Genomic DNA, 27,002 nt, shown 5'->3' with positions numbered 1-27,002 from the left:
ATTATTATTGTTATTATTATTATTATCATGCATTTTCTTGTATATAAATAAAATACTGTAACTGATTTTTTTTTTTTATCCATTTAGACACTCTCTCTCTCTCTCTCTCTCTCTCTCTCTCTCTCTCTCTCTCTCTCTCTCTCTCTCTCTCTCTCTCTCTCACTCGAATAAAATGACTGGTGAGGAACTCATTAAAGTGCTAAAAATTCCATTAAACTACGAGAAATAAGACGAATAATTATTATTTACCTAATAACACAAACAAGGAATAATAAACAAAACTTAAGCCAGAAAACACGAAAAGATAAAACTATCATATCAAGAAATACGTAGTTTTAAAAAATCATGAATATCAAATAAATAGCTCACATATAATCAATAAACACGTAAGGAACAGTAAATAAACAATTAAGCCCCTTCATTGCAAGGGCCAGAGTCGGAAAGTAAAAAAAAAAAAAAAAAAAAAAAAAAAAAAAAAAAAAAAAACTAAAGTACCGAGACTAAAACATAGGGAATTAGACAAATGACAATTAATAAGCACATAAGGAATAATGAATAAACAAAAATTAAGCCAGGAAGACTATTATAATTATTGCAAGGAGATAGAGATAAATATGTACGTGTATGTGAATTCGAGGTTAAAATGCTCAAATCTAGCCAATAGCACGACAATAGCAGGACATAAGTGAAGGTGTTCCTCAAGGCAGGGAAGGTGGGGGGAGGGGGGTTGGCTATAAACTATTGGGGGGATAACAGTTCCAATGACTATTAAGTAATGACGCATCCAGTTTGGCGTGTGTGTATTTTTCGCGTTGTGATAATTTAAAGGTTTTCTCGCGTTTTTATTTTGATTTATTGATTTATTTTATTTATTTATTCATTTATTTTGGCAGGTGTTATATTTGTTGAGTGTTTTAAGTATAACTGAGGCTCATTGCATCAAAACTCCATCCATAACCTTCGTGGGACGGTTCAATTTGGCAAGGTTTTTTTTCGCATTTTGGATTTCGTAGTAAATTATGCATTTTCTCATATTTTTCTTTGCTGGTATTGTTTTCATTAAATTACTATAAGATTACTGTGTGTACTTGCTTAAATATTATTGCTTCTTTATATTAGATATCGTATTAAGAGAGAGAGAGAGAGAGAGAGAGAGAGAGAGAGAGAGAGAGAGTTAATCTACTGCTTGATAGCTATCATTTACTTCTCATTCCCTGAGTGAATCTGCTTAAATGCCACATTAATAAGACCTAAATTGCGTTTAGGAAAGTGTACAACAGGCAGAAGTACAACATGTTATTTTGCGTTCAGAAAGACGAAATGAATAGTAAATCAACTTACGGGGTCATAACAATTACACCACCAGATAATTCACAGCTAAAAGCAACAAATACATGAATAATCCTGTAGAACTCCCTTCGACTCCATATACGACTGGAAAGTTGGGGCGCCTTTCCCCCCACCCTCCACTACCACGCCTTCTTTTCTTAATCAGCCAGTCAAGCAATAAATCAATCCCTTCGTGAATCATACCCATTTCCAGGTGTCACCCCCACCCCTAGATCTCTCATTCTGTCACGTATGAACAAGTACAAAGGGCAAGCCAGCTGTCTCTTTTAATATTCTTGCCTGAAATAAGATTACAAATGAGGGTCTATTAATCATCCATTAAATAATCCATTTTTATTGCTTTCTCATTCTTCTTCCTCTGTGTATTGTTAAATTGGATGGTTATATCATTGTCCCTTCCTGTGTTTTAGTGTGCCATTACCTGTCCTCTCTTCCAGCCGATATTTAGTTTGTACTAAAATAGACTGGCATAACTTTACAATTTATACACAAATAACAACATAAACCAATAATGCATTGATATTATGCATGATAGGAGTGGACATTTCCACTCTACATCATTAATGAATGCATGATGAGACGCACACTATTACAAAGCTAAAGAGTTCAATACAAACACTCAATAACAATTTCAATAACTTTATTAAAAATAGCAATCTTTATAAATCATGAAACCAGAAAATTTTAAGAACCTGGGGCTATAATATCAAATGCACAATAATGCAAACACTTTTTACACACACACACACACACACTCTTTAATGATATTTCTTAATATACAGTATAATTCCAAACAGAGAGAGAGAGAGAGAGAGAGAGAGAGAGAGAGAGAGAGAGAGAGAGAGAGAGAGAGAGAGAGAGAGAGAGAGAGAGAGAGAGAGAGAGAGAGAGAGAGAGAGAGAGAGAGAGAGAGAGAGAGAGAGAGAGAGAGAGAGAGAGAGAGAGAGAGAGAGAGAGAGAGAGAGAGAGAGACTCAAATTCCACCTTCTGAAATGATTGGGTTAGGTTACCTTAGGCTGTGTCTGTAGTAAGGGACCACATCTGTACATGAGGTCTGATCACTGCCAGATATAACTAATATTTCTTCAACACTTTCATGAACAGCAGTGAAAGAGAAAACATTAAGAGGAGGAGGAGGAGGAGGAGGAGGAGGAATAAGACATACAAGGAAACAGGAATAATAGAAGGAAGACAAGGAGGAGGAGGAGGAGGAGGAGGAGGAGGAGGAGGAGGAGGAGGAGGAGGAGGAGGAGGAGGAGGAGGAGGAGGAGGAGGAGGAGGAGGAGCTGCTCATAGGACTGTGTAGATACAAATGAAAGGAAGAATAAGGCTGTGGCTGTGGATGACTTCATTTAGTTTGGCAAGCTAGATTAAGACCAGCAGTGTGGAGGATACAAAACAAACAAACACTCACACACACACACACACACACACACACACACACACACACACACACACACACACACACACACACACACACACACACCCTAACCTGTATATACAAAGACAGTGGGCAGGCTTCACACACTGCCTTTAACAATCAGCATCTCTCTCTCTCCTGGAAGTTAAATTTATCAAAAAACTCAAAGAAATCTTGGTAGAGACTTCAGTGAATCTGTGCTCCTGATGGTGGTGGTGGTGGTGGTGGTGGCAGTGGTGATGGTGGTGGTACTTGGAACACTGGCTCTCTTGTCCCCTCATCCACATTCTGAGAGAGAGAGATAGAGATGGTTAGATTAGGTAGGTACTTAGTTACATAGATTGAGATAGAGAGATAGATAAATGGTTAAACAAAGTTAAATAGACTGAGAGATAGATGGTTAGATTAGGTAAACAGATAGACATTGAGACAAGCAGAGATAGGCCTAGTTAGGTTAGGTCCAGCAGATACTTAGATAAATGGGTAAACTGAGAGATTAATAGATAAAATAACAGACAGATAAATAAGCAGAGCCTGCAAAACTATCACTAATATTATGAAAAAAACCCTTGAACACCCTAAGGCTGGGCGCACATTGAGACGCAGGCAACACAGGCGACACAGCACAGAGCAGGGCAGAAAACTGCATCTCACCGGTTTAAACCTAAGCACACATATTGACACGCAGGACAGCACAGCACAGATGCAGACCTGTGCCGGCCAGCGCGACGCAGTCGTTCGAACGCAGTTTCCTGTGCCACGTGCGGCGCAGCTTGATAGCAACTTGCTCTTTAGTACTCACAATGTCGTCCACAGAGCAACTCATAGAGGCTGTTCGCCATCAAAGAGTGCTGTATGACACTAGTCATCCTGATTATATGAGAGGAACTTATAAGAACGAGTTATGGGCAAATTCTCCATGTGTTTTCCTCTTCTCCAAGTATTCACTCCTCCACACTGACCTCTTTGCTCTACAAATGTCATATAATAACATTACTTTCTCCAACTCGTTTTCTGAGTCGGAATCGGAACTAAGGTTTCCAAAGTAATTTTTGGCAACAGCCATGATCAACACTACCGCACAGGACGACAGCCTGCTTCTCAATGTGCGCACCACGCCTGTGCTGCGCTGTGCTGCCCTGCCCTGCCCTGCCCTGCGTCTGCCCTGCTCTGTGCTGCCCTGCGTCTCAATGTGCGCCTTGCCTAACAATTAAAAAATCATTAAAATACCAGAAATGAGGCAATTAGGCATTCAACAAACAAATTCTTCTATCTGTCTATGTCTAAACTTTGTAAAAATTAAAAAAATGACTTTAAATGTGTGTGGCCAGCTGTAGTAGTAGTAGTAGTAGTAGTAGTAGTAGTAGTAGTAGTAGTAGTAGTAGTAGTAGTAGTAGTAGTAGTAGTAGTAGTAGTAGTAGTAGTAGTAGTAGTAGTAGTAGTAGTAGTAGTAGTAGCCTTTCCACTAGGGGTTGAGAGAGCTATTAAGTGAAAGATAGGTGTCTGACTTACCTGATGTCACCTGGAGGGCTATTAAGGGCAGGAACACAGGAGGGCAGGTGTTCACAAGGCAGGTCAACACCACCAGTGTGAGGGGAAGTGTTTGGTGAGCCATACTGATGCTGCATTTGATTCCTGTGATGACCTGGGGGTGGGAAGCAGGTGGGAGGGGTGAGTGAGTGAGTGAAATCTGTCACTGTATACACACTGGGTATACAGTGAAGGTAGGACTCACTCATTGATGAATAACTGTGTGACTGAGTGACTGACTGACTGAATGACTGAGTGACATATCATATCCAAGATTGAAACTGTTATTGTCACACATAAAGGGAAGACTGAAGTTTAAAGATGCAAAGTAACTGTATTTAACATTGGCTGACATAGTGGAATAATACATTAGTGGAGAAAAATAGTGGATTCAGCAGGAGGAATAATATAAATAGACCAGACCAGCAGGAATAATATAAATATAGACAGTTGACCAGACAAATAGACAGTAATTACCTGCGGGTCGATGGCAGCCTGCAGTCATCACCGCTAATCCTTCCTGCATTTCTGAAGCTTGGCCGACTCAAATTCCACCTTCTGAAATGATTGGGTTAGGTTACCTTAGGCTGTGTCTGTAGTAAGGGACCACACCTGTACATGAGGTCTGATCACTGCCAGATATAAATAATATTTCTTCAACACTTTCATGAACAGCAGTGAAAGAGAAAACATTAAGAGGAGGAGGAGGAGGAGGAGGAGGAGGAGGAGGAATAAGACATACAAGGAAACAGGAATAATAGAAGGAAGACAAGGAGGAGGAGGAGGAGGAGGAGGAGGAGGAGGAGGAGGAGGAGGAGGAGGAGGAGGAGGAGGAGGAGGAGGAGGAGGAGGAGGAGCTGCTCATAGGACTGTGTAGATACAAATGAAAGGAAGAATAAGGCTGTGGCTGTGGATGACTTCATTTAGTTTGGCAAGCTAGATTAAGACCAGCAGTGTGGAGGATACAAAACAAACAAACACTCACACACACACACACACACACACACACACACACACACACACACACACACACACACACACACACACCCTAACCTGTATATACAAAGACAGTGGGCAGGCTTCACACACTGCCTTTAACAATCAGCATCTCTCTCTCTCCTGGAGAGAGAGAGATCTGAATACATATGAAGGATCTGAATACATATGAGAGGGCATCAAATGTCAGGTTAAATCCTTCACTTCATATACAGAGCTTAAACCCATTTATTTATCTTTTTTTTTTTTCAATGCCTGCCCAAACTGAGATGCATCTTATAACCCCATATGTCTTATAAACTGTCAAATACAGTATTTTCTATTTTACAGTATTTTATCTTGTTCCAACAGGAAAATACTAATTTTACAGTATTTTATCTTGTTCCAACTGGAAAATACAAATTTTTTTGTCATTTTATATGCTAATGATGAAGTGCTTCAATGGCTGTCCTTCATCAATATCCTATGGTCACCTCCTCTCTCCAAACTAACCAACAAGAACTCATGCACTATACTTGGTTTGTGTAGTAACAAGAATTGTGGGAGCTGATCACAACACACTATGACCACTGACTACTTAAATGTGTATTCATTCACATAAACTATACTATATCTTAATTAATTGACTATCCATGCACAAAAACATAAAAAATAAATAAACAAATAAGTAAATAAACAGAAAAAGATTACTTTGTTATGCAACTCCATGGTTTCATATAAATTTCCCAGAGTAAAAGCAAGCATGACACACTCAGTATAATAGCATGTATATTACACTTACTACTTCCAAACTGCCCCAACATGTGCATGGGAAAGGCCACATCTGGCATGCTTACCTGACAACACAGTAGGAGCCAATGTACCCAAAAGCATTGACTGTCAGGAAACAAACTGATGTTAAGTAGTTCTTCAAGAGCTTTTTTTCCATACTTCATACTTATTTTCCGAGCATTCACAAGACCGGTTAGCTGCAGGCAAGCAAATGCAAGTCATTAATATTACAAAGATAAACCTCAAAATACAAAGTGTCATTCCCAATTCAAAAGAAAAAGGAAAGAAAAGGAGAAATAAAGAAAGCAAGCAAGTAAAATTATTAACTCCTGATCAAAGTCTTCCTTCCACTTCTGAAGCCAGAAAGCAAAATCATATTCCCCTTCACCTCACACTCTACTTACACCAGATCTATCATGGCATAAGGTAATTGATATGAAAAGTTCTATGCATAGCTATAATCCATTTTCACCTCTTTTTACCAATATAGTAACAGTAATCTTTAACATTTTGTCACCTAATGACACCATCACACACATTTTCAGTAACTGTAGATAATTCTAATGAGCCAAAATAAAATTACAGTAGATGCAATGCAATATTTTATCGCAATCACCCCTTTACTGCCAAGTGTTACCTTTTTAAATTATATTCTAAACTTCCATCAAGCTTAGGAAGCCAGTGCAGTTGCTAGAACAGTTTACTAGACACAATGAGGATAGTATCCCTCTAACATAAAAAAAAAAAAAAAAGGTCACATACCAAGTACACCACACCATAGATTTTGATGCTTTCAATGAACCCAATGATACAGATTTCAAAGGAGGCTGAGGAGCACGAGTGTTTCCAGCAGTGGCCGAGCTCATAGCAGGAGTATGGCAGGATCTTGCTGAAGCTCCCCATCCTGCTGTTGTTACCACTACTGCTCCTGCTGGTACCTGTCTCTCCTCACTACCTAAAGGGCAACACCTGAAAAGGGAACATAAGCATGGGTGTGCTGTCAATCCTCCTGTCTAAGTACTAACTTGTGCAAGCAATCTATTGAGGTGTTGAAACAACTCCCACAGGAAGCATATGAAAAACAAATACACAGGCACCAGATCACAAGACAATACTATTCAGTTAACAATGAAGTATGTATGCTGTAAATTTCTTATGTACGTCAAACTGCAGATATCCAGACTGAGAATGCCTCAAGTACCTTGTGATAAATAAAGCTCAACACATCATCAAATAAGTCACCAGCATCAAGGCAGTTTTTTGTTCAAGCAAGTCAGTTCTTAGAATCCCACAAAAGCAACTGTCAAAATCTGCAGATACACTTAAACTATCAGATGCATCAATGGTGATGCAGCAAAACCAGTCTCATCACATAAAAAATATAAAAAAATCAAAGATGTATGTTGGAGTCATCATAGATATCACAGAGAGGATATCATCTCAAGTAGAGCAGTGTCACATCATCTTAATCCTTATCACAGGCAAAATAGTTGATAAGATATTTCATGAGCTCAGTGATAAACACTATACTCAGTAATCTGATAATGAAACTGTAAGATGTTCTTTAAAGAGGAAAAGAATGCTTATTAAAAAGAATCCCAAAAAATATATTGGCTCCTGACAGACGCTATGGTCCCAATACCTAAAACGAGAGAGAGAGAGAGAGAGAGAGAGAGAGAGAGAGAGAGAGAGAGAGAGAGAGAGAGAGAGAGAGAGAGAGAGAGAGAGAGAGAGAGAGAGAGAGAGAGAGAGAGAGAGAGAGAGAGAGAGAGAGAGAGAGAGAGAGAGAGAGAGAGAGAGAGAGATGATAGGCAACAAATTCATCCAAGTAGACATGGCAAAAACTAGATTTTTCCTACTTAATAAGCTTCATGGGCAGACAAATTCATCTGCATGGTCAGTTAAAGGATAAGTAAATCTGTGCACTGACATAAATCTGCAATGTTGTTTCTGTAAGGCTGAGCTGTACATTACCAGTTTACTTTCTACCCTCATGAGAATTGGTTCACATTCTCTCACGTTCTCAGGATCTGATCGATTCAATTAATACATGGAGTCAATGTGACCCGGGTCTTATCATCCTGCACTGATCACATCAAGAATGGCATGACACGTTACAAAAGGAGGCACTGCACAAGCATTACATTTATGCCCCTACATCATAACTGCCTCTAACCAATACTAGCGAGTTGAACCTACAGCAGCTCAAAGGTCACGGTACGTGACTCTTCACTCAATGAAACATTGTAGTCACTCTTGCTAAAGCAGAGATTGACTGACCAGAAATGTGAGGTCACTGCAAGCTGGTTTCAAAGCAGAAAGATGAAAATCTCATAATAATGAGAAGGATGCTGTAATACTTCTATAAGGTGATTCCAAAAGCTTGATCACTGATGAGAAGTGTATTGCCATACATCACAACCTGTGGCTCACCCAGGCCCTATGATGAGTGTACTGGATAAAACAGCTCAAGACAGCCACAACTTCCATTGCCACATGTTCATTCCCATACATGTGCAATTTTTAACCTACTATACAGTACTGCAATTAATTTCTATACCTATTGTGTTATTGCAATGTTTAAGATTTTTACAGTATGAAGGCATCATTCTCAGTCTGTGAAGTGGCAACTGTCAACAGCAGCAAGCCATCCTCTCTAAAAGTTTAAGCATTTTCTATACTAAAGACAACACAAGCCAAGAACCGCTTCACCCTATTTACACAGCTATACAGACAAGAAAGTCAAGGCTCTCACGTGGCACTTGACTTTGTTTACAAATGCTTTCACTGTTGCAGGAGACACCCGACTGCTGTTGACAGATGCCACCTTGCCATCTCAGACTATCAGCTGACGCCACAAAATCAGTCACATCACTGCACTGAGGGAGATAAACAAACCAGCACCTGAGAGCTTGTCATCACTCAGTACTAAGTCTGTTTTGTCTGCCGCAGGGCTCGTCTTGACGTGTACAAGTATAAATAGAGGATGACTGGCAAATGACAAACCATAACTGTCCACGGGGGCGAGTTGTGTGTGGAAATGAGGGTAACGTGTGTTGTGTTGCTTAATATAAAGTGTACGTATCCCACAGTACTCTCCACAACCACCAGCCCCATTCCGATAGTAATGACCTCAATCCTACCAACCACCACCCATTTCTCAATATGCATAACCCACACCAGTCCATTACTACTACATCACTAGAAAATTTACCGTCTGTTTGTGTGTGCAGTGTTGCGTTATAGTGTCAATACCCCCACACCACCCCCACTATAACCCACCATCACACCACGATCTCAATCCTACACACTACCACCCACTTAGTAAATAAACAACAATCGCCCATTACAATTACACCACTACAAGAATTACCGTGTGTGTGCAAGTGGGGCTTGGGGCCAAATGAGGTTTATCTGGGTGGCGGGGGTACCTCAGCGCAATCATGAAGGCTGGTGGGGTAGATATCAGGTCGCTATCTGTAGTTTTAGTTCCCCTACACGTCCGTCTGTCTGATTGGCCGCTACTGCCCGCCAACCTTCCGCACTACGAGCCTAACAGTGTTAAGTTCGTATAATTTTACTGTTATTATTATTATTATTATTATTATTATTATTATTATTATTATTTCTCATGTCTCTGTGTCATATGAAATAGTATTTGTACTACTACAGCTATTACCACTACTACTACTACTACTACTACTACTAGTAGTAGTAGTAGTAGTAGTAGTAGTAGTAGCAGAAATACTGCATTTTGGTTTATCAAAGCGACAGATGCGTGGTTATGTAATGCAGTTCACTATTACCATCTGCTTCCTTTTATTAATAATGACCATATGATATCTGTCACAAATCAAAGGTCGCAGGATAACGTGGTGCTTTATACTTCAAAGAAGACCCTGATATGCGATCACGTGAAAAAGGAACACCCAAACAGAAGGTTTGATCAACAAAATAAATAAATAAATAAATAAATAAAAGTCAATCCACAAATTTATGATGTCGTTACGAAAGGCTTAAAACTGAAGATATGATGGAAGGTAGAGTGCATAGCGAGATGCGAACAATGAACAAAAATTATAGCACACACACACACACACACACACACACACACACACACACACACACACACACACACATGACCATATATATATATATATATATATATATATATATATATATATATATATATATATATATATATATATATATATATATATATATATATATATATATGTATATATATATATATATATATATATATATATATATATATATATATATATATATATATATATATATATATATATATATATATATATATATATATACATATATATATATATATATATATATATATATATATATATATATATATATATATATATATATATATATATATATATATATTATATATATACCAGTGGAAGACATTAAATTTTTGTGTAGGTGGTGGGTGGAGGCATGGTGGCTGCAGATGATAATAATGATTATCTATATTTTGGTGTTTCACAAAGCTATTACTGGCTGTGTTGGCCTAGGTTAGGGTTGGACTATGCTGGTCCGGGCAAAGCTACGAGGTCACACATTCTGAGGCGCACGTCCATGATTCAACAGCTTGCATTATTACTTATATCACAGACTGAGTCACTTATTTGAGGTACTGAATCGCACATCATGAACTTATTCCATGCATCAGCCACTGAGAGCTATATTCTGAAACACCTCTGAGCTGCACCTCCATTACTTACAAAGTAATATTCCTCAAGTGTCAGGCTTGAATCATGTGTATCAAGGACCTGTGAATGTGTATAAGCATGTTAAGTCACAACTATTGTCTCAATGATGTTTGTGTATTTTCTATGGTAACTCTTCATTAGGATCTACACTAATCACAGCATTTACCTGCAGCTCTTCATGTGGCATCTTTACTCTTACCCACCTTGTAAATTTAGTGTTACTTTAAAATCAAACTTAAGACTGTAGTTTTCCTTTAGAAAATTAAGAAGGTACACATTTGTATGCAATCACATGGTCATCATTGCATATTACTTCTTATTATAGTCACAATCACCGCACACTTTTTCACACGTCTTGTAATTTTTTATACAACTGCCACAGATCCATTCATTCTTCAGGAAGTGGCTTCCTTGTGGCTACTGCCATATTAATGGAGATTGCCCTTCTGTCCTCCAGAGCTACACTATGATGATAAGGAAAAGCACATGCTGTTTTGCATCTGCTTTCTGCAATGTATAGAATTCTGCACTTATCAACATTAATTTTCAATATTAGCAGTTTTCCCCATAGCACTTAAAAATACTTTTCCAAGTGTTAATTTTGCTTTTTGCATGACAACTTATTGCAAGCAGTGGGAAGTGAAGTGTGATGGAAGAGATGGAAGAGTTGGGGGATGAGGTTATAAAGGAGAGAAAGGGAGAAGTGGAGGGGAAAGAAACAGATCCCTAGCTACACTTTTGTGTCCCCATCAATATATGTAGCTGCCCCTCCAATTCAGGTAGTCCAAAAGTGGCACTGCTGAGACATAATGCTTAAAAATAGAACAAGAGATAGATTGCTTCACACAACAGCTACAAGAATTTGCTACATCTGAACTCACAAAGGAAAGAAGACAGCAGGGTTTGGCTCCTCACTTTTTTCCCACTGCAGCAGCCTGAGCCGCCTTCTTTGCCTTCACCATCTCAACAAGCTCCTGAAATGCCATCATGTGAGAATAATACTTAAAAGTTACAATAACATCAGTGTCTACTGTGCACTATATAAAACCCTTCACTACATACATACACACACACACATATATATAAAACCCTTCACTACACACACACACACACACACACACACACACACACACACACACACACACACACACACACACACACACACACACACACATAGCACTTACATCTCCATGCATTTACGAGTATGGAGGGACCACAAAGATAAAAGCAGATCAAAAGATAAATGCATGAGAGAGAGAGAGAGAGAGAGAGAGAGAGAGAGAGAGAGAGAGAGAGAGAGAGAGAGAGAGGAGAGAGAGAGAGAGAGAGAGAGAGAGGAGAGGAGAGAGAGAGAGAGAGAGAGAGAGGAGAGAGAGAGAGGAGAGGAGAGAGAGAGAGTGTGTCACTCCATAAACACAAGATAAACCTGATTTGTTTTCCTCCACAATCTCACATACAGGGGAATAGCAAGCAACACATCACCACCAGACACACAAACACACACACACACACACACACACCATATACAGACCTTATAGCGCCCTCATGCAGTCTTTCTTGGTTCGGTTGGGGAAACACTTGGCAATGCGGGTCCCAGCGGTCAGGAGTAGAGACTGGATAGGTCTTGAGGGCTTGCTCCAGCAACCTCTGTTCCTCAGCTCCCCAAGCAGCAGTGTTCATCCCCCAGCATCTCCTGTGGTGCTGCACAAAGGAAAGATCTAACATCAGCCTAAAAACATGTTTTTTCTTAAAATATCTTGGAATTGATTCACAGCTCAGCTGGTGATATTGCATAGAGCTAAAAGACAATTCACAGCAGTTACACAGAGAAGGGGAGAAAGCTCTTGAGTTCATACAGAGAAGACTCATGGTAATAATTAATTAGTATAAAAAGAGAAATGAGAAATTACCCAAGCATCAACATGATATAAAACTACACAAAGATGCAAAAGAATGATCTGAATGTCAGCATAACAGCAAGAACTCACTGTCCATATCTCTGGGAGGCTGTGGTGTCGCTGATCACCTGCCGAGCCCTGTGCCCTTCTCCATGCTGTGGTAGGCATTCTTGTTGGCTGCCTCCCTCATGTGCTTGTCTGAGTGTTGCAGCTCCTTGGCCTTATTGAGCACCTCCTTGGCCAGCCTGGTGATGCTGGTGGCTGTGTTGGTTGATATACTCTGCCACAACCTCCCACCTGCAGCATGGAGGGTTCAAAGAGTTCCTCTAAGTACAGCAATGCATAAAAACATAACCTAACATTAAGGGAGCTGCAAGAAGCCATCCTTGTATGAAACATATCTACCTATATCCACCTATCATTCCCATCCATAAATTTGTCTAATCCTTTAATGCTCCCCAATGACTCAGCACTAACAACCTGATTACTGAGTCCATTCCATTCATCTACTACTCCATCTGAGGACCAATTTCTTCCTCTCTAACTATTTTCAAGCTTGAACCCATTGTGTCTTGTTCTATCCTAATTATGATCCTGAGAATTTTATAAATGTCACCTTTGTTATATTCCCTATACCACGTGAAGACCTAAATGGTGTGTATGTAGAGAACAGTAGTAGGGATCAGATAACAACCTTGATATTAGTCATTTTAAAACACACATGGAAACACAAGAATAAGGCAATATATCAATCAAATAAAATATTAAAGCTTAAAAAACCCATCTATTTATATACTAGGCCAGCAATCTCACATCAGCTGGCCCAGACAAGGCACCACACACACACACACACACAGACACACACACACACACACACACACACACACACACACACACACACACATGCACACCACTTAGTGTCAGCATGCTCGGCTCACAACCGAGAAGGCATGGGTTCAAGTCCTGGGAGAATCTCTTCATGTGTAGCCCCTGTTCACCTAGCAGCAAGTAAGTACAGGATGTAACCTGAAGGGTTATGGCCCTCACTGTCCCAGTGTGCGGTGTGTGAATGGTCTCAGTCCTACCCAAAGATCAATCACTACAAGCTCTGACCTCTTTCCATATGGGGAACAGCTGGTTTGGTGACCAGCAGACGAATGTAGGTGAATGACACGTCATTCACACTCTTAGCCCTGTCAGCCCCAGTGGAAAGGGGACAGCCTTGTGGACCACCAATAATAATAAGATATCAAAAAATATATAAAAAGAAGCAATTTACACACACACACACACACACACATGAACCAGCTCACCTCTTTGTTGTGCCGGCAGGGAAGAGGTTGACGGCTTTGATGAGCAGCTGGAGGTCATCTTGATTCCAGACTTTGAGTGATGAACCTTCCCCTCCTCCCTCCACCCCCCTCCCTCCCTTGCTGCCGCTGCTGCCACCTCCTCCCTCTCCTTTTTGATCCTGTTGCGCACCTCACTCACCTACAACAGAGAGAGAAGGCAAAGAAGTGTTACAGGGGGGTCCTCAAGTTATGACAGAGTTCTGTTCCTATGCCATGTTACAAAACTGATTTTCTGCATAGGTCAGAACCAGCATAAGTAAGCTACCTGCAGTATGTCAATCACTAATACTAATACTGTTGTACTGTAAAGTCATAGTCTAGGACATAAACACATAACTATTGTGCCTGTAAAAGAAACATATGAAGGACAAAAGTCAAGACTGTCATACACCAAGGACTCCTTGTACTAATCATAACTATCAGTGGAGAAATAGTCTGAAAGGGTTTGACTATCCTAGGGAAAACAGGTCATACAGAATATCCAGATCATTTGGGGTGGATTGTTCTAATTTAGATTAGCTTGCTTTATGCTACTTTAGATTTAGCTTAATCAGATAAGGTAATGTAACATGACTTAAATAGACCTAACATAGTTAATTTCAAAAGTGATGCAGATACCCATATGTCTGTTGGAGCAGCTTTTGGGTTCAAGGCTTAGGAAATTTTTTGATTTAAGAATGACAAAAATTATGCTTTTTCTTTTTTTTTTATATAAGCAACAATTACTGCTACTACTACTACTACTACTACTGTTGGCCCTCCACACTCACCTCCTGTGTCAAAAAATTACTACTGCTATTACTACTACTGTTGATCTCTCTCACTCACCTTTGTCAATTAACTACTACTACTACTACTGTTGATCCTCCCTCACCTCCTTCATGAGTACCTCCCACCCTTGCATCTTGTCCTGGGCCACTTGTGCTAGTTCCTTGTTGAGTTCCTCCAGGCGGGTCAGCTCCAGTGCCTCACACAGCAGCTCCACATCTGTCCATGGGTCTGCACTCGCTCCCCCCTCCTCTGATGCAAAGTAACTGTTGTCCTTACAGAGAGTCCGCAGCATCTGGGAATAGAGGATACTATACTAATGATTTTCAGCCTCTCTGTTATTGCTGCAATGTTGCATATCTTGCTATCTTTTTACTGCTATTTTTTTTCTAGTAAACTCTGGGAACTCCCTGCCTGCTCCAGAAGATCCTCCTTCCTATAACTTGAACTCTTTAAAATGGCTGGTTCCAACTTTTTCAAAACACTTATCCAACAATTCTGGATAATCCTTATGATCTTTCTTTTGGGACTAGCATCTCAGTGGACTTTCTTTCCCCTCTTTTTATTGCCCTTGACCCAAAGATCTTGCATAAAAAAATGGTTACTGAAATATGTGAGGAAAGGGGTGAAGAGAGAGTATGTGAAGTTCAGAGCAAAGAGGAAGGGAATACAAGGGCAGGACTAAATAGAGAAATCTGTTGCAGTTATGTCCTCATGGAGTATTTATCAAGAGGTGTCAAATAAAGATAGACAGATACAGAGATGTTCTTTATCACTGTCACCATCACATCTATGCAATGACAAAGAATGTGTGCTTTATTCTATTTCACGTTGCTTTTTAAAATTATTTACGTGAACAAAAATACACGCAATCATAATTTGTATATATATTTTTTTAGTTTCCAAATTAATTTACACATTTGAACACTAAATTTAATGCTCTTTCCATCTTTCTAATACAAATGCAGTCCTCTCAGCCCCTTATGAACAGGAACTGTATCAAAAATCATTTAAAAAATGACATCAAAGAAAAAGGAAAAAAAATATAAATCTGAAAGTATATAATGAATGAGAATATTTTAATGTGAAATGTTACAGAAGATGAAAGTGGGTAGAGTTTCATTTTTTAGTTTTTTCTTTTTTTTTTTAGCAAATTTTGTAGCCTTAAAATGAATGATAAAAAAAAAAAAAAATAAAAAAAAAAAAAAAGACTTGCCAGGTAGAATGATGGCTCCAGGCATGAGTCATGAGAACTATAGGGGCAGGTGACAGGAAGGGAGGACTGCGACGAGATGAAAGTGAAAGGGGAGAGGAAAGGAACAGGAGGAGGAAAGGATATAATGTAGTGGGCTTGCTTGCCAATAGCCAGGGATCATTATTATTATTATTATTATTATTATTATTATTATTATTATTATTATTATCATCATCATTATTATTATTATTATTTTTTTTATATATATATTGGGAGGATCACTGGCCAAGGACAACAAAGACTGAAAAAAAAAAAAAAAGAAGAAAGAGGCCCACTGAGGTGGCTTGGCTCCTGAACAGTCAAGTGTTAGTCAAACAAACAGGGTAAGTGCCTTGAAACCTCGCTCTTGAAAGAGTTCAAGTCATAGGAAGGTGGAAATACAGAAGCAGACAGGGAGTTCCAGAGTTTACCAGAGATAGGGGATGAATGATTGAGAATAATGGTTAATTCTTGCATTAAAGAGGTAGACAGAATAGAGATGAAAGAAAGAAGAAAAGACTTGTGCAGTGAGGCATGCAGTTAGCAAGATCAGAAGAGCAGTTGGCATGAAAATAGCAGTAGGAGGTAGCAAGAGATTCAACACTGCAGTGATGAAAAAGAGGCTGAAGACAGTCAGTTAGGAACACACTAGAAAGAAAGTGCACCCACGAAAATTCAATATATTTGTCAAGAGAATTTTTGATTATGTTAGGCGATCACAGCAGTTTAAGCGTCAAAGACAAGTGTGTGGTAAGTTCTTACATGTCAAGCATATTCTACCCTCCTCCTCACCTTCCTCTCTTTTTTGAATGCTTTCTTCAGCACCTCTCTTTCCTTCTTTTTCTACCTCCTGTTTTGCTCTTTGCTCTGCCTCCTCTGCTTCTCTTTTCTTTCTCTCTGCTTCCTCAGCTTCCTGCCTTACCTGAAAACACCAAATTTACACATTAGCAAGACATATCATTCAAAAAAAAAAGAGAACATAGCATGGTATTTCAAAATATATGGCATTTCCGAGCATAAGACATGAAAAATACAAAATCAATGAGAAAAATGTGAAGCCTTGGTCTGTTGTAGAAATCAATGCATATATGTGTCCGAGAGTAGTTAGAGATTGGCCTGGTGCTAATACTGGAGATCACAATGTGCACTCACCCTCTCCTCCTCTTCTTGTTTTTGCCTGATTGCCACTGCTTTAGCCTTTTTTCTGAGCCAGTCTTCTTTCCTTGTCTTCTTCTTTAAATCTTAAAAAAATTAATATATATAATATATATATATATATATATATATATATATATATATATATATATATATATATATATATATATATATATTATAATATATATATATATATATATATATATATATATATATATATATATATATATATATAGTTATATATATATATATTATATATATATATATATATTAGAATTCTTCATCTCTTTCCCTCTTTTTCTATAAACTTACCCATTCTTTAGCTACAGAAGTAGACAGCAAAAGCAGGAATTAATTTTTTCCCTCATAAGGAGTCAGAAGTAAAACAAGAACAGCTTCTTTGCAATCTAAATCATCATAAACCCTTCCATCAAAATGAAATTTGAAGTATTATGTAACAACAGAAAAAAGTACTCCTTGTGATAAATATCTCTTGGGATAATGCACAAAATTTCAACTTTTATTGGGGATACAACGAAAATACACGAAATCAGTAATAAGTAACGAAACATACTTGGCTATCCTTGGGTCACAGGCATATGCATTGTCAACTAGCCTGCGCAATCGACCCATCTCCTCCTTCCGACGCCTCGCTCGCTCTACCTTGTTCTGCTTCTCTATCCATCGACGCTCCTCCCGGCTGGCAAGATTGACTGATTTAAAGAAGGGAAGGCGACCACAACATTGCAGTCACATTGCACTGTTACAAAATATTCAAAGAAACTAAAATGACCAGTTTAAAGCAATCAGAACAATGTCGGTGCCAGTTTTCCTTGCCATAAGTCTGGGTATTCTGTCTAGCCATATTAAATTTTCTTGTTATTTTTTCCAATGTCAAGTCTAGGCTTAAGTTTGGGCATTATTTCCTTATTCAATTAAAATTTTATTCAATGTTAATGTTTCAAGATACAAATTTCACCATTTTTGCTGCCTTTGGGAAGATAAAGCAAGGCTGGAGTGGGAATACACATAACTCTAAAAAGACCAGACATACAAATAGTGAAGACTCACTCCTGTCCCTTCTCCTTTTCCCTCCTCATCCAGATATGAAAACTCTCGCCAGGAATCAAAGTCGTACCAGAATCCATAGAAGCGATCAACCTGCACAGTGATGAAAATTAAGTCGGGGTTAACAATACAAAATAAACACTATTCATAAAGAAATCTTTGAAATGATGTTTTATGTGTAAGTTACTGGACCCTCTATGCTGAGGAAAATTATAGTGTATGATATTTTAAACAAACTTTCCAAAATTACTGGTCTATCTTTCCATCAACATAGCATATGATGATGGGTAACTATAAAAAGTAAACTAGTCACCAAATATCTACTTGCATTTCTGCTACTAGTAATCTCACTTCTAAAACAGTACAAGGGAGATTGATGTGACTGTACAGGCCAATCACTCTCTCCAGTTACTTAATCTGCTAATCTGGACTGACCTTTTGTTTGGTGTCATCAGGTTTGCCCAAGCCAGGAACGTGCTTGTGGGTGGACCAACGAGCATTGCACTCAAACACCCGTGAAAAATCTGGCAATGCAACACTGTGCCTTACAAAGATGTGGTGGAGACTGAAGAAGAGAGTGAGAGGAGAGAGAGAGAGAGAGAGAGAGGAGAGAGGAGTGAGAGGAGAGAGAGAGAGAGGACGAGAGAGAGAGGAGAGAGAAGAGGAGAGAGGAGAGAGAAGAGGAGAGAGAGAGAGAGAGAGAGGAGAGAGAGGAGAGCTTAGATAATCTAATATATAGACCTGACATTACAATATTGAGATGGAGTTAATCCCTTCCAGTGATATGTTAATCATCCACACCACTACAAGTAATGTATACAATCTTTATAACCACCTGCAAGAAAAAAGCGGTGAAAAAGGAATAGATTTTTTTGCAATTTCTAGCCAGTATAATGTTTGGAGATGGCTGTAGAATTGTGAAGAATTGTCCCAGAGGTGGTTAGTGGTAAAGAAAAGATGTACCAAATAGCAATGGAATACTGAACCTTTCAATTCTTTTGTTGAGTCATTTTTCTTCCTAATAGGAGTTAGCGCTTGCCTTGTGTGCACATATATTTGACATTACAGTATGACATGGAGTTAAAAGACCTTTGAATTCTTTGTGGACATAAATTTTCTTCTTAGTGGGGATCAGCGCTTACCTGGAAGAAGTTTGCCTTATTGTGTGCACTGACAGCTCGGCACCTCGTCATCAAACTCTGGGTCCACCGAGTCCCAGGAGCGTCGCTTGATGGGGTCCCCGAGAATCTCATAGGGCTTTGGTGATGCAGGTGAAGTAGTCATTCGTCCATCCCTCACCTCCCTCCCCAGCTGCTCGCCCCGCTTGTTGGATGGTGGTGCCACCAGAACCATCGTGCGGTCTGTGAGGAGTAAACACAATGGACGGAAGTGCACACTAATCTGGCTGCACTCTCATTCCTTTACCCAAGTGTTGGGTCATCCTGTTCTTAAAGCACGTACCAAAGGGAATGCTAATTATTATATTAGACTTACAGATATCTTAGCATAAAACCCAATGATCAGAAAATATAATATCTATCTATCTATCTATATATCAGGTTGCCAATCCCACATGGGGTGGCCCCAGAACAAACCACCACACACTCTTACAAATATCATTCACACTCATAGCCATAGGGGCGCCAACTATTCTTCAGACACATTCTCCTCTGCTCTGTCTGAATGCACCACCTAGCTACAATTCAAGAGCTTGTTAAAGCTAACAGTTATGGACATGGTTTCATAATTAATAGTAATTACTACAAACAACATGATGGCATTCCCTTTTGGGTTCTACTTTAGCAAATGTATCCCAAATGATTGGTGTGAGCAAAACTTCAATAATTAGCCATGCAATGTCAATAGCAGGCAACAAACTGCCTGTGCCAGATGATTGACAAAAGTCAACTGACAATGCTCCTCGCTGTGGGCCACAGGAAGACACAGCTCGCTCCACGCCCCACTCACTGTCAGTGTGGCCACACTTATTTGGTACATTGCTCCCACTTTTCTCACCATTTATCACACTCACCTGCTTGCTCACAACCATTGCCAGTGTGGCCATAGTCATAGTCTCAAATCACCTATACTACACCCCAGGAACTTTGGTATAGCAAAGGCCAACCCACATACATCCATAGCAAGGCACAAATAAAATGTAGTTATTGAAAATATACAAATAAAATAAAAATACCAAGACTAAAAGGGCTGACACTGCAACTGAAAACTGGCACTATAAAAATACCTTCAAACAGCAGGTGCACTAAAACTTGGTACTCAGTACACTATACACTCTAGCTCCAGATGCCACCAGGACTTACACGCTCTTTTGATGTCATCATCAGAGGCCTTGTACCTGTGCTTTCGGAGTCCCAGTACTGCATAATGATCCTGGTCCTGAAAGGCAATGTTGTAGAAATGTATCAATATATAAAAGAAAGATACTAATCAAATAAATGACAGAGGTAAGTGATGCTCTCATAGTGAACAATCAAGACAGAACTATATATGCTAGATAAGTTTAGGTTTTGAAAAGAGCTTAGTAAGAACTGGTTCACAGAGTAGTGGACAAATAGAACAGGCTTAGCATTCATGTGGTCAGCACCTACACCATAAGTGATATCATGAGGTTAGATGACTAGGCATATGCATATAGAGGCCAGATGGCAATAGGAAGGCTGACTGCATGGGGAAGAGGAGGATAACAGATTTTCATGGTTAGTACAGGAGTTATCCAGTGTAGGCCAGCCAATCTTTTGCAGTCTTCTCCATTCTTATGTTGCTATGACTGGACCATGCTGGCTGAGTTCTCACCTTCCAGTCTGCTGGGTTGAGAGAGCGAAGATAGTGTATGTCATCCTCCACCTCCACCTCCTGAGCCTCCTCCTCCTCACTCTCCTCTTCACTTTCCCCAACTGAGGAGGTGAGGTGGCCCCGCAGACGCCGTGCCTCATATATGTGGAACCATCGTCCCACTGGTTCTACCTCCACCTGGATGAGTGCTGTGGAAGGGAGAGGTAGAGAGAAAATAAAACAGATATTACCAAGAATACCATTCAGGATGCTGAGGAAATAAAGGACATATTGTACAGAAAGAGACAGAAAAGAAAAATACCATAAGAGAAGAACAACTAGAAGGTCATCTCTAAAAAGTACACACACACACAAAGAGACAGACCATGAAAGATAAAGAGATGTTGTTGCAGAGACTATACACCAAAACATCATCTGAGAAATTCTCATCTACATACAAAAGCCCCCTGGTTAAGTTAAGTTAGTGTTCTTAATGGGGGCATCCACTGGAGAAAGATGCACTGGTTAAGCTGGATTAGTGTCTTTAAAGGGGGGACAGGACTCGCCTTTCAGTTAGGTTGGGTAAAGTTAGGTTAAGCTAGAAAGTTCCCAGTTTTCAATATATGGCACCTCATCCTTAGACTTTCCAACGAATGTCAAAATTTGGCATAATTTAGCTTCTTCCACCCTAAAACTCCATTTTCCCACCATGTCTCCAAGCTTGTTAGGGACAGAAAAAAGATAGGATTTGTGGTGTTAAACTGCAATTTACTGGTAAGAATAGCATAATGGGAGATCTGGGTGATGGAGCCTCCCAATTAGCAAGGTTAGTAATCTCACAGTTAGAATAGTGTAGTGGGGAATATGGGGGGGATGGGATATTCTCTGTTTGTTGACTATTTTTAAGGATTTCTGCGCAAAACAGTGTTTTTACTCCTTAAACTTTTCAGGCTTCCCAACTTTGGTTTATTTTGGCCTGCACTCCCCTACCTTAAAAATGTAAAAAGAAAACAGGAAAAGGAGTGGAGAAAATTAACGGTGAAAAAAATTGTATTTTCGGACAAAATGAAAAACCTAAAATTCTATAGATATAAAATGTAGATATATTAACAAAGTTTCTATGATATCTCTTTCAAAGCAATTAACTAAAAATAAAGCCTGAGGGAAAGAAAAGGATAATATGGAGATAACCTTAGCCTCTTCTAGGGTTAATACGTACATGTCAGATAGAATTAAGGTTGTAGAATATCATGCAATATATATCAACTTCTGGAAACTTGTTAAAAAAAAAAAAAAAAAAAAAAAAAAAAAAACAAGGTTAATGAACTGATGCATTCCCATGCTACACCCTCCCCTTCCAAGTGCTTGAGGGTCACTGTTGGCTGGCTGCTGGAGCTGTGCAGGGCAGGGTGAGGTTAGCCATTAAGGGAATCAGAATACTTATAGTTATTTGAAGTTATTACTTAATTATGAAAAAAAAAAAAAAAAAAAAAAAAAAAAAGGCAAGGATTAGGGTTAGGGTTAGGTTAGTTTAGGTTACGTCAGGGTGAGGCTAGGTTAGCAAGACCTTCAAATAACTAAGTATTGTGATTCCTGTAATGGCTAACCCTGCCCTGCCCCACACACCTCTCGCAGCCAGCCAGCAATGACTCTCGACAACTCAGACGAGGAGTGTGTAGCATGGGGATGCATCAGTTCATTAACCTTTTACCTTTTTTTGCTTAAACAAGTTTCTGTAAGTTGATATATATTGCAAGATATGCTACAACCTTAATTCTACCTGACATGTAAGTATTAACTTCAGAAAAGGCTAAGGTTACTTCAGAAGAGGTTTAGGTCCATATTCCCCCAACAAACACTTACTATGATTTCAAAGCCACAGAATGTACTATGTGCCCAGGAGGTACCACCCCTGTCGCCCCCTTAATCTGTTCGGTAAAACTGCAGGGTTGGACCTCCTCTCTATTCATTAAAAACACATTGCAACGTGATAGAGTACTTACTATAGAACATGTCTGTGATGTTTTCAATGTGGGGAAGGCTTTGTAAGGCCATAGTAATTAAATTAATAGCGCGCTGCCTCCAGAAACTAAGTCCACAATCATCCCAAGGATATAAGTTAGGTTAGGTTAGTAACCTTAGGGGTTCCAGGGGAGGCACAGCCCCCCTGGACCCCCTTTCTCACACATTGATGAATATAATTGAATACAGGAAGGGGAAATAATGAAAGTCTCTCTCTCTCTCTCTCTCTCTCTCTCTCTCTCTCTCTCTCTCTCTCTCTACCTAGCCATGTCGACACACGGCCTTGAAGACAAACCCTTTCACCACCACTACCACCACCACCACCTCCTCCTCTTCCTCCTCCTCTTCTTCTTTCGTATCATAGTCTATATTCTCCTCCTTTTTCTCCTCCTCCTCCTCCTCTTCTATTCCTCCTTCTCTATTCCTCTTCTTCATTGTTATTCCTCCTCCTCCTCCTCCTCCTCCTCCTCTTCCTTGTCTTCTTCCTTTGTGTAGTCCATATTCTCCTCCTCCTCCTCCTCTTCATAATCATCATCTTTTCTTCTCCTTCCTCTTCTTCTTCTTCTTCTTCTTCTCCTCCTCCTCTTCTCATACCTCACATTCACTTTCAACATCAAATCCTCCTCCTCCTCCTCTCCCTCCTCCTCCTCCTCCTCCTCCTCCTCATCTTCAGTAATTTCATGCCAACCAGAGATATCAAGTTAATGTGTCTTCGTATTGTTTTCCTCCTCCTCCTCCTCCTCCTCCTCCTCTGAGAACTAACGGGGATTTTATTCATTTTTACTCTCACATTCCTTCCCTACTCTTCCCTACCTCCTCCTAATCCTCCTCCTCCTCCTCCTCCTCCTCCTCCTCCTCTGAGAACTAACGGGGATTTTATTCACTTTTACTCTAACATTCCTTCCCTACTCTTCCCTACCTCCTCCTCCTCCTCCTCCTCCTCCTCCTTCCCCTCCTCCTCCACTGTGATTATAAAATATGTTGTGTATTACGTATATTGTTAAGCTCCAGGAGAGAAAGAGAGAGAGAGAGAGAGAGAGAGAGAGAGAGAGAGAGAGAGAGAGAGAGAGAGAGAGAGAGAGAGAGAGAGAGAGAGAGAGAGAGAGAGAGAGAGAGGAAAGGTTAACCAAGAAAGAATTTTAAGTGAAAGATGGAGAGAGAGAGAGAGAGAGAGAGAGAGAGAGAGAGAGAGAGAGAGAGAGAGAGAGAGAGAGAGAGAGAGAGAGAGAGAGAGAGAGAGAGAGAGAGAGAGAGAGAGAGAGAGAGAGAGAGAGAGAGAGGAAAGGTTAACCAGAAAGAATTTTAGTTAAGTGAAAGATGGAAATGAGAGAGAGAGAGAGAGAGAGAGAGAGAGAGAGAGAGAGAGAGAGAGAGAGAGAGAGAGAGAGAGAGAGAGAGAGAGAGAGAGAGAGAGAGAGAGAGAGAGAAATAAAATAACCAGAACAAAGAATTTTAATTAAGTGAAAGAGCTGGAAAGAGAGAGAGAGAGAGAGAGAGAGAGAGAGAGAGAGAGAGAGAGAGAGAGAGAGAGAGAGAGAGAGAGAGAGAGAGAGAGAGAGAGAGAGAGAGAGAGAGAGAGAGAAATAAAATAAAAGAACAAAGAAAAGTAAAAATTTGAAAGAGCTAGACAGACAGACAGACGAGAGAGAGAGAGAGAGAGAGAGAGAGAGAGAGAGAGAGAGAGAGAGAGAGAGAGAGAGAGAGAGAGGACCAGTCTTTCCTCCAGCAAACTGTTATTCCCTTCAAAGTTGCACTAAAATTTTCCCTCCAGCCACAAACATTATCTCTATTTCTTACTCACCTCAAGGCCTCTCTCTCTCTCTCTCTCTCTCTCTCTCTCTCTCTCTCTCTCTCTCTCTCTCTCTTTCAGTTAGTGTGACTCACCTAGCTATCTATTTATCTGTCTGTCCGTCTGTCTGTCTGTCTGTCTGTCTGTCTCTGATGTAACTAAATCTCTCTCTCTCTCTCTCTCTCTCTCTCTCTCTCTCTCTCTCTCTCTCTCTCTCTCTGGCTCTTTAAATCTCTTAACCAGATGATACATGGCATTTTTTTTAAACAATGGTAATAATAATAAAATAATAATAATAATAATAATAATAATAATAATAATAATAATAATAACAATAGCAATAAAAATAACAACAAATAATAATAATTAGAATGTTTTACCTTTAACGAAGCTTGAAGTGGTGGTGGTGGTGGTGGTGGTGGTGATGCTGGCTTGGATGAACAGTAGTAACAATAATATCCTTCATTGTATTATATATGGTGTAAGGTCTTGCGGTTTGCATTGATCTTGAGGCTTATTTCAGTTAGTCAGCTAGCCAAGCCTCCCCTCGCAGCAGTCATCTGCAAACACAACGTATATGATGCGCTGTTGAATTGTCGTCCTTGTATTCCTTCCAGTGTAATTATGGTGTTGATTTAATGTTATCTGTTGATGTTTACTTAGTTCATTGAACATGGTTTTAAGAAGCAAAATACAGTCGCCTTGGTACAGCCAGCTCGCTCACTTTTATACAGCGTAATGCACCAGATGTTCCTGAACACACATTAACCTCGTCTCCGCAGAGCAAATTTTGTTGTTTTTCTTGGTGAGAGAGAGAGAGAGCAAACTGTGCACGGGGAGGGAGCCAGGGAGCTACAGGGAACCAGGACGCCGCTGTGTTGTTATGCCAAAACACTCAGCTGCGGCTTGTCATACCCAGTACGTCTTTACACTTTAAAAAGCTTGTCAGGGCGGCAATGTCCACTTGCTTACTTGGTAATGTGTCTCTGAGTCGCTGAATGTTGGCCAGGCAGCTGTTGTGTTCGTGGGACAGGTAAAATAAGCACAACAGCGGCTGGAACTCACCTCAGTCACAGATTCGTGCTTAAACTGTTTTGGCGCCGCCAAAAGACCATCTCAATATGCAGATTTTATTTCTAACTTATGAAAACAAATAATGTTTAGGGGATTTTGTGCATTCATATTTTGTAGAAATATACTAGAAGAGGAAAAGTCTCACTAACCTTGAGTTTTATCAATTAAGGAGCAAAATAAGTGTTTTTGCCCGAAAATTTAGATGGTATGAAAAGCATACCATGTTTACAATCTTCACTATTGTCTCATTGTCTAGGTTATTACCTAGACAGACATGTAAAAATACTCTTAACTATTTTAGTATTTCGTTAGATGGTAACAGATATCCAAAAAAGAGATAAGATACCCAGTAACTCTTGTGAAATATGACACGATGAATGACAGTCTTCACTACATTATGACTTTTATGCTACGAGAGAGAGAAATGCTTTTGATGCCACCTTGTCTATAAGAGCAGGGTGAATGAGTGGAAGCCCCAATAAATTATTATCCTTTATGATATTACCTTATCCTTTGCTGTGTGTGTTATTCTTCGTCTATAAGAGCAGGGTGAATGAGTGGAAGCCCCAATAAATTGTTATCCTTTATGATATTACCTTAACCTTTGCTGTGTGTGTTATTCTGCTCTTACCTTATTTCCACCCAATCCATAAATTTGTCTAAAGCTCCCCAATGACTCAGTACTAACAACCTGATTGCTGAGTCTATTCCATTCTATCCTGTCTTTCTTAAATCTATCCTCAAGCTTGAATCCATTTTACTTCTTGTCCTTCCCTGTTTACTGCCTCTCAGAGAATTTTGCTTATATCACCCTTGTTGCATCTCATATCACTTGAAGAAATGGATTAGACCTCCTTTTTAATCTAATTCTGCCTTTATCAAGCACAAACCAATTATTTATTGCCCTACCTGGAGAATTTTGCTTATATCACTCTTATTATGTCCCCTATACCACTTTCCAAGACCATCAGACCCCTCTTAACCTCTACCTTTTATTAAGTTTAAACCAATTATTTATTTTCCTAAATATAATTACTGACCCT

General features: G+C 39.6%; 1 protein-coding gene and 2 long non-coding RNA genes across 6 annotated transcripts; all 3 read right to left on the bottom strand.

Annotated features, from left to right (window-relative positions):
• Positions 1-1,973: 1,973 nt before the first annotated feature.
• LOC135102620 (transmembrane protein 135-like) lies at positions 1,974-11,802 on the bottom strand. 3 transcript variants are annotated; one of them, XM_064007874.1, is made up of 6 exons: positions 11,688-11,802; positions 6,830-7,036; positions 6,133-6,264; positions 4,778-4,858; positions 4,283-4,415; positions 1,974-3,058 (listed from the first exon to the last, which is right to left on the bottom strand). In XM_064007874.1, the coding sequence occupies exons 2-4, from the start codon at positions 6,968-6,970 to the stop codon at positions 4,811-4,813; spliced, it is 321 nt and encodes a 106-aa protein (XP_063863944.1). In that variant the 5' UTR covers positions 6,971-7,036; positions 11,688-11,802; the 3' UTR covers positions 1,974-3,058; positions 4,283-4,415; positions 4,778-4,810. The 3 variants fall into 3 exon arrangements, with proteins under 3 accessions (XP_063863944.1, XP_063863946.1, XP_063863947.1); XM_064007876.1 differs by lacking the exon at positions 11,688-11,802 and adding an exon at positions 8,823-8,924; XM_064007877.1 differs by lacking the exon at positions 11,688-11,802 and adding an exon at positions 7,269-7,293.
• Positions 11,803-17,257: 5,455 nt separating this feature from the next.
• On the bottom strand, positions 17,258-18,809 carry LOC135102569 (uncharacterized). The gene is made up of 4 exons (XR_010269676.1): positions 18,717-18,809; positions 18,285-18,374; positions 17,788-17,913; positions 17,258-17,299 (listed from the first exon to the last, which is right to left on the bottom strand). It is a non-coding gene; the product is annotated as an uncharacterized LOC135102569 (long non-coding RNA).
• An 816-nt stretch (positions 18,810-19,625) lies between these two features.
• Positions 19,626-26,127, bottom strand: LOC135102619 (uncharacterized). 2 transcript variants are annotated; one of them, XR_010269709.1, is made up of 5 exons: positions 25,858-26,127; positions 25,266-25,445; positions 21,096-21,283; positions 20,603-20,678; positions 19,626-19,642 (listed from the first exon to the last, which is right to left on the bottom strand). It is a non-coding gene; the product is annotated as an uncharacterized LOC135102619 (long non-coding RNA). The 2 variants fall into 2 exon arrangements; XR_010269708.1 differs by lacking the exon at positions 19,626-19,642 and having other exon boundaries at positions 20,423-20,678; positions 25,858-26,120.
• Positions 26,128-27,002: the final 875 nt, after the last annotated feature.

Source organism: Scylla paramamosain, chromosome 8, assembly GCF_035594125.1.
Source record: "Scylla paramamosain isolate STU-SP2022 chromosome 8, ASM3559412v1, whole genome shotgun sequence".
Classification (NCBI taxonomy): Eukaryota; Metazoa; Arthropoda; class Malacostraca; order Decapoda; family Portunidae; genus Scylla; species Scylla paramamosain.
This window is presented reverse-complemented; position numbering and strand designations above follow the sequence as displayed.